This window comes from Pyrgilauda ruficollis, unplaced genomic scaffold (assembly GCF_017590135.1).
Source record: "Pyrgilauda ruficollis isolate IOZ18807 unplaced genomic scaffold, ASM1759013v1 scaffold21, whole genome shotgun sequence".
NCBI lineage: Eukaryota > Metazoa > Chordata > Aves > Passeriformes > Passeridae > Pyrgilauda > Pyrgilauda ruficollis.
In genome coordinates, this window is record NW_024520318.1 from 9,431,614 (window position 1) to 9,445,654 (window position 14,041).

Genomic DNA, 14,041 nt, shown 5'->3' on the forward strand with positions numbered 1-14,041 from the left:
AAATGTCTTGTGTCATAATTACATTAAGAAACTGCAGTAAGCTGAACAGTGTTTCAGATACATCATAATGTAATAACTGTAGAAGCACAATTTTCATTTACAGAGCTTTGTCAAGGACATGTCTAGACAAAGGCATTAGAAATGTGCCCAGTGTTACAGTACATATAACCAAACAGGCATACAGTTCTTTAAACTTCTGGGCTTAGAAACTACGTAATTCAGCAGTACAGCCATCACAGATGTCAACTCTGGCAACTGCTGCAGATAGCTACAGTAAAAGAGACAATGGGACTTGTCTGATCCACTGCAGATGGCATTTCACAATGGCTCAACTGTCCTATTGGCACTCGATGCCCCAGGGAGAACTGCAGCAGTAATTACTACATAATGCACAAGGAAGAATGAATTTCAGGAAGCTAATTGCATCACCCCATCTTAACTAAATTGCAGGTCATTTTCTCACTAGCGTTGCTGTCAAGTTGCTGCTCCCTCTGAAATTCCACTTTCAGGAAATACTTATTTTCAAATTATTATCATTATTATTAGTATTAATGTTATTATCTTAATAGAAGACTGACAGACTACTCTCAAGGCCTGGTTTAGTTTTCAGATAGACATGAAATAGCAAAGAAGTACCAGGAGGGATGGAGGCTACAGATGAGACACATTAAGCTTATGCATCTGCTTCTATGCAGATGTAGACTAAAAGACAAACTCTTGCATCTGCATGGAGTTTTGATTAACTCAGAGGAGTTCCACTTTTACAGCCCTGTATTTGAGCAGAAAGATGATCTGGATAATAAACCATCAGAAAGAAAAAAAGCCAAAGAAAAAACTGACTCCCTCTTCTGGGTGGGAAGAAAAAAGAATGAGTATAAAGTCACCTAATGTAGTTAAAGAGCTACTAATTTGAATAACTGACAATAGAACCATGATTATACTAACAGTTCATAGAACTTACATATATTTTTAAAACATGGGTCAAAGAAAAATCCATCTGCAGTAGAATTCCGTTTTAAATTAATCAATATTTTCAGCATCTCCTGAGCACCCTGTTGTAAATTGAACAGTTACTGCAAATTAAGGAGCTCAAAAATGAGGAAGTGTTTTGATACAAATTTTCTCTTAGCCTCCCTTTTCAATTGGAGAATTTGAAAAGCTTTACATCTAACACTAAAGTTAGCTGGAAGCTCAAAAATACATAAACACTGTCCAGGACTTCTCCTTTTTAACAAGAAAGCCACTATCTGTCTTCCCAGCTCTCACAACTAAACCCACCTATCCAATGCTACACACTTCACACATTTATAATCATACAGCAGCCATCCTAAAATCAGCTGAGACTTAAGATTTTTATTCCTCCCTGACCAACAAGCCACAAGGAACAACCATTAGGCATTTGGACAGATCAGAGCATTCTGGGGCAACTACAGCTTACAGGAAGCTGCGTAAGGCTCGAAATCAAAGGATGAGAAGCCAAACGCCTGCTAAGACCAACAAAGAAAGACAGTACCTGCTGCCATTTCCACGTCACACTAAAACCTGTATCTTTACCTCCTGTAAGCAAGAACAGTTGCCCAAGTCCCAAAATATTCACTACACTGGTCCACCCATGAGTATTTGGTATTTTAAACCTTCTAGCTCCAGACTTTGCCAATGTGCCAGCAACTGCTACACAGCTTTGACAGCTCTGCCTCCTCTCAATCTCATTCCCTCCAGCACCAACCCGAGCTGCTCTGAGTTTCACTGCTGCAAATGAGACTAGCTTGTTGCAGCTGAAGAAAACTTGCTACAAGATAAATTTCACATAGCTTATGTTTAGAAAAGGACTGAAGCATACAGGGATTCACTCTGGTTAAACAGTTTGATATCATTTGACAAGGCTAAAACAAGCAATTAGCTGTGCTAGAACCTCCAACCCACTTACTGCCATGATGTTTCAGAGAATCTTGTTTTATTAGCAGTACCAACAGCCTTGCTATTAAAAATGTTTGAAGCAATGTGAACTGACAGCATGAAACGAATGTCCCTAAACTTTAAGAGTTTCTACCACTCAACCTGCATGGCATTACACCAAGGTGATCAGATAAACCAGCAACAAGTCTAGATGGACTGACTGATACCATATTTCTAATGGTCACCTTTGAAGACAACAAACACAAAATTCTTGTGCCTTGCCTGGAAATATTAACTGTATCACAGCTGAAGGATTTTATTTCTTTCATCTCAAATTACATAAAATTTACTAACTCAGGATTCTCTCTTTCACAGGATCATTCCACAATTTTCTTCTAATATGTGCTCTGCTCACCAACAGTTCTTCCATAGCTACATGAAGATGGAAGGTATTACCTCCAACACTAAATGCCCTAAACAGCACAGTAATAACAAATAATTCTACCACTAACTCTTATCTTCTCTTTGGTACAGAAACACAGCTAAGGCAAAGCCAGTTGAAGCTCATTTCATACTGCTGAGTCTGGTAAAAATTCTAGAGAAAGCATCCTCAACTAGTTCTGCCCTTGTTTTTACATTGACAATTTCAAGCTATGATTAAAATACATTAATTCTTCTCATTTCACAAAAGCAATTTATGAAAATTTCCAAAGCAATATACAACTACAGACAACAATTAACCAGAAAAACATACAGCCCACTTGATTTTGAATTTCTCTTAAAAATTAACAAACTTATGTTAGAGCTAAACAGATCATGACATTTTCTCATTTAGAGCCTTTTCCTTCCAGGAAAAGCACAGTATCCTCAGTATTATGCAGAAACCAGATGTACCACCTTGTACTGGAAACTGATTAACCCTTGACTTGCTCATATGCTGACCTCATCTAGAACAGTAACTTACGACATTCAGTGCTGATGAGGAATCAGTCTGTCAGTACCTCATGGAAATTCTTCTTCATAAATCTGACCCATGATGATTTATTGTGAAACCCCCTGATTTGTGTTTTATTGCTGCTAAGGCAGCAGTACATCCTTCAGCACCTTACTCTTCCACACATTATTACTACCTTCAAAGATGACTGAAGTAATTTTTATATATATTCAGTTTCATACTTCACTGACTCCCTTTCTTCTGTATCACATAACAGAAATAAATCTTAACTCCTGCTTTTTGCTAGACATCTTAATTTAGCAGCTGATATGGCTGACTGTTCCAATATTTGTGTTACAATGCCAAGCAGCAGTGCCAAGTGAAAGCTTGCCAGAAATAACAGTTTACTAACAGGGTGGAGATCAGCATTTACACCTGCGGTTTGAGCACAGCCGTTACAAAATTCTGTACAAAAGGTTAAAAATCACAGCTGGGATATTATTCAGTAAGTCCGTGGAAAATATTAAGATCTTGTAAACTGAACATAGATGTTAACAACACGGGACCATACCCCCTGTATTGTTTATTATTAATCTCTTTTTACTGCATATCAGCTCTGACACTGCCTTTCCTATTTCACTGCCCAGGTGATCTCCTGAACCACTTCTCACACACTGGTACCTTACTAGAGTGCACCATGAAATACCATAAACAATATTTTTCAAAGCCTCCTTAATGCACTTGCCAAAGAAGAATCCTTGATCTGTTTTTTTTTTTTTTAATAAAGTCAAGGTGGACTGACAAAATCTTCCTGAATGCCATTAAAACTGGGAATGTGGCTTGTGCAAAACTTACCATGATCCAAATCCCATGGGTCTCCTATCATAATCAGGCAAGTCTGGAGCTATCTTGCATGCTTCTATGTTCAGGTATTTAAATATATGAATTTTTCCTTTTATACATATCTTTAAAAAAATAATTAAAAAAAATCAAGTCAGTATCATTTGACAATATATTTTCAAAGTACACTACAGACATTCAAGATGCAGCTGAGAATAATAATAAATGAGCACATTTACATCAACCAATGTATCTTTTATTCTAATATCACTGCATTTTAGAGGAACAGCTATAGTGGAGCATCACGGGATGCCTGTAGTAGACAAATGGAAACTGTCCTCCAAGTACACCTGGTCTGCAGGCAATTCTGTCAGCTGGATGCTGAAATTTCATCATGCAAACAAGACATGAGCATTTACAAGTACTAGAATTTATACTCTTGGCATCAGAACAGATGCATCCCCCCCATGCCCATATTTGAATGGCAGTGGCAGACTGCCAAAGCCAGCTCAAATTTATAGTCAATGAAGGCAGTAACAGCTGTCTCTGCTTTCACAAGGAAAGCAAAACCCTACTGAAACTACAAGTTTCAGCAAGTGCCCCTCTTGACTCTGATGCAGCAGCTCACAGTAGAACTTGTAATACTTAGGGGTTCGTATACCCACACTGAAAATCAAATTAGTCATTAACAATATTGCAGTTTCTAGTTCAAAGGGCAATTTGAGTACTCTGCTGCAAAGTGGATCAGCAAACTGCAGCACTGAGGCCTCAGTCAAAATTCTGACACTTGACTGACAGAAAATTAGTCCTGCCTAACAGAGTTTCCTCTCTCCTATGCTGAAAACAGAAATATTCAAGCCAACATTAGTGAAATTTTTTGTACTATTCCACAGCAGAGACTATTAATACAGTAAGGAGAAGAAAAGGGATTTTTCAAGCTGTGCTACATATTTAACACTTGTAGACAATAGAATGTATTTAAAGTTCTCTTGTTCTTAAATAACAAATATGTAATATAATCCTTCAATTTATAACTTAGTTCTGTCCTTGTTAGCTGAACTAGTCATCTGATTTTGTAGCTGCAGTTTACCTGTGCAGGGGGGGACTGGAGAGGGTTGTTTTCTAACATGATGGTCTGAAGATGTCTGAGGTTCCTATAACAAACTGGTATTGTTGTTATTTTATTGCACGAGAAATCTAATCGAATCAAAGGCAACTCAGCGAGCTCTGGAGACAGAAAACAAACATACAATTTAGAAGATTAAAAGAGGGTAAGAAAAAGCAAGGGTACAAAAACATGTATTTCACATAAACACATACTTTTCAGCATAAAACATGCTGCTTCTAGCTCTCAGAGGAAGAAAAAGGGACTGAAAACAGAGAAGTGTTTGAAGTTTCTGCTGTTATAGTGGACAGCCATTTTCTCACCTTCAGGTAAACGCACCAAATTATTTCTTCTGACATTTAGGTCTCGCAAGGACTCCAAATTGCCAATCTGTGGAGGTATTGTCTGTATCTCATTACAGCTCACATCCTACAAAGAAGAGCAAAGAATGAGTTACCACTGTCTAAGTCTCTGTTGACTAAAATATGCAGGTGTATTTAGGGACTGAGAAAATAAGACAGGTTTATAGACAGGTTCTATTTATAGAACACCTCAGATCTGTATATTCATTCAGTCTCACTGCTGACATGAAGCATTGTTCTCATTTTAAACACAAAGGGAAATAAAAGCTTTAAAAGACTAAGCATTCAGATGTAGAAATTTATTTCAAATTATTCCATAGTATATTAGACAGCAAATTTACTACATAAAAGCTTTCTGTCAGAAATAAACATAGCAAGAACTCCAATTCTACCAGGCCTTCCTTTCTAGAATAGGGAAGACATATGAATTGGCATGGATCATTTGCTCTCCAGTGCATCTTTCCCTCACATAAAATTCTTCTAAAATCCCCGAGTATTTAAACCATTTTCTAACACCTCCATACAAAAGTAAACACAGTTAGAGACACTGTGGCAGACAGAGATTAGGCCAAGAGCAGAACAGTAGTAGTTGGAAATCAAGTGTATACTCACAAGTTCTGTCAGCTGTCTGAGCTGTCCAATTTCTTCAGGTATTGAAACCAGCTTATTATTACTTGCTATCAAAACTTTTAGTGGTAACCTACAGAGGTGTACTGGCAATGTTGAAAGCTGGTTTCGACTTTTGGACAGAAAGAAAACAAAATAATCAGAAGTCTAATGAGAAATATTCATGCAATGAAAGACACATACAAAAAGCACACTCCATTTAGATGATCAAATCAATTGTAATGTAATTACTATAAAAGTGGTTCCATGAGGCTGTTCTTCATTACTTGTTTTATCTAGTTATGTGTGAACAAACTCTGAATATCAAGTATCAAGGCTGATCAGAGGCTTTTGCACTCAGTGAGGAGCAATGTGAGGCACCCTTTCAGGTGCTCTGATAAGTGGCCATGCTCTGCCACAAAGGAGTGAGTATGTTTGGGCTGAGTGCAAAAGCTTTCCTCATGCTAAAGCAAAATTGGTAAGACAACTGTTACCTGATATTTAGAAATGTTAGTGACTGTAAGTTCGAAACAGCCTCTGGGATATATCGAATGCAGTTCTGGTACAGATTAAGAGTCTCGAGGGAGACAAAGTGGCAGGCTTCTGCTGGAAGCTCCGACAGTCTGTTCCGTGACAAGTCTGAAGGGAGGGAAAAAGAAAGATTCAGTAAAGCTGCCTTAGAACTTCACTAAGTTCCTTGCTTGGCAAGGTTGTTTTGGTTAAAGAAGTTTAACCAAAACAGCTACCAAATATTTATACTTGAAGAATCAATACTTTTCCTTGGACAGTTCCAATCAGCAGTCTATGGGCACAAAATATCCATGGGCATTACTCTCCTTCACAAGCTGCACTGTGATAAGGTAGCTGCAAAAGGTTCTTTTTTCTTTAAAGGTCAAGTAAAGCTGCTGCTTATAAATTCCAAAGGGCAGTTCCCAGAGACACACACCTACAGTCCCCACTTCCTGACACGCCATGCTCCGAGTTCTGATAGAAGCATTACCCAACCTCCAGGTATGACAAAAGCTGACTGCAGCAGGAGCTGTGATGGATATAAAGTTCAGCAGAGTGCACACAGGTAAGAAAGCATGAAAGTCATGGAAACTTCAAATCCACCAATACAAAAAGTTAATGGGGAACATAAGAAAACCCCTTGTCTGTTCACCAATAAAAAATTTTAAAAATACATTAAAAATTACCCCGGCCCCCCAATACACAAACACCAAGTGCTTCTTTCCAGCTGGTATCAGGCTCAAACATGACCTCAGCTTCAACTTGTCCAAACCTGATTTTTAAAAATCAACACTTTAAATGAATGTTTCCGACAGCTCTAATAGTGGGAGTTAAAACTACAAAATTACAGAAGTCAGCAATAAGTTTGCACTGCATATCTAGAATAGTTTTATTATTTTATGACAGAAAGCAGTTTGAGATCTTTGCCCTACTTTTCTTTTTGTGAAAAAGAAAACATTTTTCCCTTTTCTTCCAAGAGTGAAGAAAACGCACTTACAGATTGCTAAGGCTCTATAAACATCCTGATCTGACCATCTGCTAATCCAGATAAAACATCAGATAAATGCATCAACGCAAAGAAATATCATTGTGAGGGATCCTGCTACCTGCTACTGTCAAAGCAGAATTTTCCTGCCTCTACAGCTTGTCCCAGGTGCTTTGCATTGCCAGAGTGTGAGAGAGACTGACCAGAAATAGAATGGTTTTCTGATCACCTCTCCCACAAACCCTATGCCAGATCCAGAGAAAAATGTTGGTGCAGGCAGAAGAATCCCTGCTTTGGTGGAAGAGTCTATTCTTGGCATTTTAAAGCACTCACTGAACTGCAGCTTAAGTGGAAGCAGCAAATTAATTGGACTGATCACAACCTGCTTAAGAATCTGTAGGTGACAAAGGAGTCAACAGAGTAATTGTATATATCCTGCAGAACACAGCATACACTTCTAAGAATTGATGCAATGGATGTTAATTTTGCACTAGCTATCTCCCAGAGAGCTCTAGTATGTCCTAAGGTCCCTTCTGCTTTACTTCTATAGTTCAATTATAATTAAGGATTTAGTGAAAATGACAGCAGACTCCGGCCCTCCCCTCCAAGTTGTAAAGCTGCAACAGATGTAAAGGAGAGTTTTAGTGCTGTGCTACAATGGTGCCCAAAATTGTGACATTCCTAGTGGGATCTCTGTGTGCCAACACTGTTGTAAAACAGGAGAAGAGAGGTTTTCAATCATACTGTCCCAACATAAGTCATGTATCCTGAAATATTTCTATCAAGTGCAGCTAGCCACATTGGAATTATTTACCATCCACACAACTTGGTATGAGGTTTCACAATACAATTGTATGTTACCATGCAAGAAAGAGAGAAAAATGCAAATTATTTCAGAGAAGACAAGAAACAAGCAAGAGTAATTTAGAAAAAATACTTATTTCTCACATTGACTGGATGTTTAACCATCTATTTGAAGAATTATTACAACACTGGTTTAGATATAAGGTGTAAAAGTTTCTGAATTCCACCACTTCTCTCACAACATAGCAGCATCCTTCAGCTCACAGCTTTATCCCTCTTTCACACAGCTGTGCTGCCAAAGGCAGTCTGAATTCTACCCATTTTAATAGAGAAACAGGCATCCCAAGTAGTGAGCCCTATTTTCTGGCAGAAAAGTGACAAAAAGTTTCTTTCTACTCTGTTTTGGAAAGGGTTTAACCACAAATATGAGAATTCTCATTTGCTTTTTGTTTCACTTTACCTTACCAAAGAACATCTAAAAACTATTTTTTACATATTGTGCAGACCATAAGGCATGAATTAGTCAAGAACTTCACATGCTCTGAACTATGATTTAGTATTGCTACAGAAACAACTCCCTGCAAAAATAACACCAGGCATGAAGAAATGAAAATACATTTTTTTAAGCAACAAATGAGCTCAGAGTGTGATAGGAAAGAGACACCAAAGCTAGTTAGCACCAATGAATAGGTTTTTCCAGACTTCTCTCAATCTACAGTGATTTTTAAAACTTGGCATTTCTATTTAGCAGTAGACATTCAGTGGGAAACAGATTAAATCAGCTGAATTTTGATGCTGCAGTATAGTCTCTTAAATCATTCAAAAATGGGTCTAACCAGTTACAAGTTTGGTTAATAAGTTTAGAGCATTTTTATTCATGATGGCCGAGAGAATGCTGTCTTGTACACAGCATCTGTGATTTCATGTGCCCAAAGGGGGGAGCCAAGAGGGAGGGCTGGCCAGGACCATAAAAACAGGCAAGCAGTAGGAAAATAACAACTAAGCTAAAACAAGAGTTGAGAATTGAGTAGAGAATTAGACAGAAGCAACATATGACAAAATACAGTGTGAATTCTGTTTCTGCAAATTCAAGAACTGTTTTTGCTTATTTGCAATCCTTGCTTTGTCCCCCCCAAACCTTCAGTAAGTATTTAAATTTCCTAAAGTGCAGAACACAGCACTCCTAAGATTCAGTGACATTTTTTATTTTGTTCAATTTCTCTGGAATCCTCTCCCATGCCAGAAAAGGAGACCCTAAATGTGACCAGAAATAGGGCAGAGTACAGCAGTCACTGCATGAAACAATTCAGCAATTCCATCCTCTGCCCATCACCTTCCTCAAAACACCTGAAAGAGAGGCACAGTTATAACAAAACCCAGAAGATAACAAAAGCATTCCAGTGACTGGTTATATATTCACATATTTGCTGCCCAGCAGCACAGCTCTAGCTGGTGTTTTTCTCAAAAGAGAAAGTGTAAGTGAGGTAACGGAAAAAACTAAGGTATTTCATTTAAATTTCATGGGCTAAAATCACTGTTACCAGAAATCTTCTTTTAAAAAAAAAAAAAAAAAAGGCTCTCCTAGTTTACTAAAAATGGATGTGTTTCCTTGAAGGCAAGATCATGTGGAATTTTGGCAAAGAGGAAGCATTCTTTGGAACTAAGCTCTTCGTGAAAGATAAAAAAGCCAACAGTACAGATACAAAATGAAATCACAGAGCAGAGTCAGATCACTGACCTTTTCCATCTTAATTAGGATTCTGTGGAGAAAGCCAGCAAACCCAATGTTAAATGTGACTAGAGATACACTGTGCTTCAAATTGCATCATTTGGCATTATATGCAAACTCCTCCTGCTCAAAGGATGTTCCTCTAACATTAAACATTGGCAGGTCTGTGTTCACGCATTTTTAACTTCAGCTGTAACACAAATTTTGCCTCCAAAGCACAATCAGTGACGCACAAAGATGCATTGTTCAACGTATGGGACACCCACTACCTACACTACAAAGAGAGGGAGCTGCAGCTCAACTGCTGCTGGCACTCAGACCAGCTGGGTGCTGGTGAATTCCAACTCATCACGAGATGCTGATGGGATCAGTCCATTAATCCTGCTGTGATGGAATACAGCTTCTGCTCTCATTCCAATTAACTACGACAAAGGCAGACACTCTAGACCTGGGCTTTGATACAAAATTTTGTTAATAAAAATCTGCCTTTTGTCATCAGAGACCTGCACATGCTCCCCACATAGTTTCAATTTTTATTTTTTTTTAATTTAAAGCAGCAAAGCCCAGATTTTGGCTGTCTATTCAAAACCAAACGTCTGCAATCGCCACAACACCTGCTGGCAACAATGGATGAGAGATTGTGGCGCTGTCAGCTGTGGGCTCCCACCCATGATGTAACATGGCTCCAGAACAGTCCCTCTGCAGCTGTGTGATGTCAGCCATGAACTTGCTGCAGTGATGCAACAACCCAGGTATCTGTGAATTGATCTGAATCTCAGTGGTGACACTGGTGGCTACAGACTGCCCTCGGCTAGAATTACTTCATTTTTATGGCAAGCAAATGTTCTTTTTTTCCCCAAAACTATGAGACATGTGTTGTAGCTTGAAAGCACATTCATGGTTTTCTTTAATAACAGACAAATCTAAGACATATGAGCTTGCAGCTGACAGAGGAAAATATATTTTCTTATGAATAATTAAAGCAGCCAATCAAGGACCAGGAGGCTGACAGCCAGTATAGTGACAGAAGGCAAAAGGCAGCACTAACTGCTTTAGGAGAAGGTGCAGCTGTTTAAGAAGAAATACCAGAATCCGGAAGTGTGTAAACAGCCTTTTTTTTTTTTTCCCTCCCACATACACAACTTAAAGACCAGAAGCAAACTCCACACTTTCACGCTGATAACAATAAAATCACCATTGCACTGGAGAATATCCTAGAATTGGGTGACGTAGTCTTGATAATATGGAAAGCAACTCACTAGAACAGCTCATTTACAGCTACTGCTCCCTGGAAAGTGACTGCTTAGGCACAGCCACCTCTCAGATAATGTCACTAAAACCATCTTTTGAGGAACTTGATGCCATCTGATTGCTCAATGCTGACATTTAGAATCAACTCTATTAGAACAACAACATTCCAAGTGGATTTGAGGCACATTGTTATACAAACCTCAGCTCCACCTCCAGCTTGTCACTCATTCTCTTAGCCAAATAAATGCACATATCTTTATCCTGGTTTTATGAATTTTTTTTTTCCATTTCTCAAACACTTCAGAACTTGATAACCTAAGAGCAACAATCCTTGTGATTCTGTTGACTTTTAGGAAACACTCCCATAAAGCTACTAAAGAGAAAATTAATATACTGAAAGCATAGCCCCAGGCAGATGAGCTACTGGTATTATAGTACTGACTTTTCTTGCAAAAGAAAACTAGAAATCATCATAAGAGAATACCTCTGTGATATACTTGTGATGATGTTGGTCCCTGCACTCAGTTACTGGCAGTGTTTTTCTTTCTAAACATTGAAAATGTTGGCATCCTTCAAGCTTCATTTCACACCTGGAGGATTTCCTGACACAGGAGGGATGACTTTACCTCTTCCTGCCTGCTGTGAAGAATACCACTTCTGCTAACCCTAATTTAAAACAAACCTCAAAAGTGTCATCTCCTGACTCACCTTCTACCTGACAGCCCTGTCAAACCTGAACCTTTCCTAATTATTTCCCCAGACATCAAGATACCGTTCATGTAAACTAATTAAGGTAAATCTAATTAAGGTGGGATTTACTGAACCAAAATGCATTTGTTCCTTCTGTGTTTTCCCCAGGTAAACTGTCAAGGACAGCCCCACTGTCCAAGCCAGAGTGCCCACAGAACAGATGTAACAAAGACTGTTTTCACCTGCATTATTTCTGTAGTCCTCTAATAAAATATGGAATTTCCAGTTTCAATTTCCAGCATTTCATGAAGGAAGATTAAGTTCAGACGTGATCCATCCTTGATACACTTATCACATTTCAATTCTCAGCAGATCCATGCTTGATATGCATGATCACATTCCTGCTTAGCAACAGCACCAGCAGCATTAAACTGCACTTTAACCATTTCCACAGTTTATAACTGAGAATCTCCAACCTGCTGCTTTTGGCACCATGCACAGGCTGTGATTTCTGCAATTCCAGAAAACAAGGCAAAGGTTAGTGATTTCTTCCAAATGTTGACTTGGTGGTGCTACATTTGGAATGCAGAATGACCATCAAAACTTGTTCCACCAACCTGAGAACTCACTGCTTAACATGAAACGCAAATAGAAGATTACACATCACACTGAAATGGGCCCTCTGGATTGGCCTGAGTGCTGAAGACAAGGTTCGTAGCTTTTAACCAAGGCTGCTTAACTGTCCTTTATAAAACCTGCTTCAAATCACTGCCAAATCATTGTCAAGTTTCACATGTGTGAATCAAAGTTTCACAGATGCTATTTCCTCTGGCTACAGTTTTATTTTGGAATATTCAATACAAGTAACAAAGCTTCTTGCCAAAGCTTTTAAAAAACAAGAAAACCCCTCACTTCTCTGAAGAACTCCCACAAAATCCCCTGCTTGAAGTTTAATCAAGTGAGAACTATGGCCAAAGCCTTTACCTTTTTTTTCACTTCAACACCCAGATTACTGATAAAACCCGGCTGGCTTTTTTGTTTTCTAATTCAGAAGCTTTTAAGAACAGTCACACACAGGAGATTTGCAGAATCTGGCTTCCAAGTTACTTGGACTACACTAGGCTTTTTTAGCAACTCTTTTCTGTTAAAACACATCATATTGAAAAAAAATAAAATTAAGCAAGTACAACCCTCTTACCTGGCCTAGTCTCTGCAACATTCACCATTTGCTCTTAAGACTAGAAGAATCTCTATACAGATATCTGTAAGAACTTTAATTATACTAAGTAAGAAAACTCAATCATACCTGGGATCAAAGAGGAAAACAGAAGATTCTAAACACCAACTCCCATTCGCCTTCCCTTTTTTCTCTTCACATGATTTTAATGCATATTTGCTGTAGTTTAGCTTTCTCTTTTAGATATGAAGGAAAACCTCACAGGTGCCACCATAAAAAAACACTGACTAAACACAAACACATATTACAGTCCTGCCCTTAATGTAAGCTGCTGTATGACCAGTGAAAATAAAGCACATTTCCAAGGAAAGCATGATGTCTCACTAGAGCAGAACCACCTGAGTACTGCAAGAAGAGGATAAACATCCTAACAAGAGTAACAACTTCAAATACAATGCCACTTCCTCTGCAAAATGATTTCATTTTCCTTTTGCAAGGAAAAATATTGTTTGTTTATTAAAACAAACAAAAAAACCCAAAACAGTGACAACTATAGAACACCATTGCATAGTTGTTCTTGTGTGTCTACTGGAGGGCAAGCAAGAGTGACAAGCTCCAGTCCCTGCAGGAACTGAAAAGTTTCATATTCCAACAACTCCATTTGCTTTTCCTCTAATTGGCTCTAGAGCAGAAAAATCTGTAGCCTGAATGGATCAAACTGTTATGTCAGCTATTGTTTATTCCTTATTCAATGCAGACCCTGCCTTCACAGTGAGCCACTTGAAGCCACAGAGCAACTCCTTACTGGCCAAGTGTTCCCATCCTCTCCCTTGCACCAGCATTCCTGCCTGCGCAGCCACACTGCCAGTTGGGTCTCATTAATGAGAACAAATCGTGAAAAAAACCAAAGCCACAAATAGTCTTCAGCCCTTCTGAGGCATGATCCAGTTCCTGCTGCAGTTGAGTAATCTCTGACATCAACACAAGGGAGAGGACGACAGTGTGGCTTTATGAGTATTGAAGAACATCAGGACTTCTGGCAATACCTGGGATTTGGACTACCTGGTTAATAACAACAACCATGAAACAGCCCTTTTTAAAACTCTCTTAAAACCCCTTTTTTTTTTTTTTTTTTTTATTCCTTAACTCACA

General features: G+C 38.6%; 1 protein-coding gene across 13 annotated transcripts in view; it reads right to left on the bottom strand.

The window, feature by feature from the left end:
- Positions 1 to 14,041, bottom strand: part of LRCH3 (leucine rich repeats and calponin homology domain containing 3) — a 60,228-nt gene that overhangs the window by 30,737 nt on the left and 15,450 nt on the right. For all 13 annotated transcript variants that reach the window (XM_041467741.1, XM_041467730.1, XM_041467735.1 and 10 more), the window contains exons 2-6: positions 6,238 to 6,382; positions 5,750 to 5,876; positions 5,099 to 5,204; positions 4,761 to 4,897; positions 3,686 to 3,795 (exon numbers count right to left, since the gene is read on the bottom strand). In XM_041467741.1, the coding sequence (XP_041323675.1) occupies positions 3,686 to 3,795; positions 4,761 to 4,897; positions 5,099 to 5,204; positions 5,750 to 5,876; positions 6,238 to 6,382 (625 nt within the window). The remainder of the gene's footprint in view (positions 1 to 3,685; positions 3,796 to 4,760; positions 4,898 to 5,098; positions 5,205 to 5,749; positions 5,877 to 6,237; positions 6,383 to 14,041) is intronic.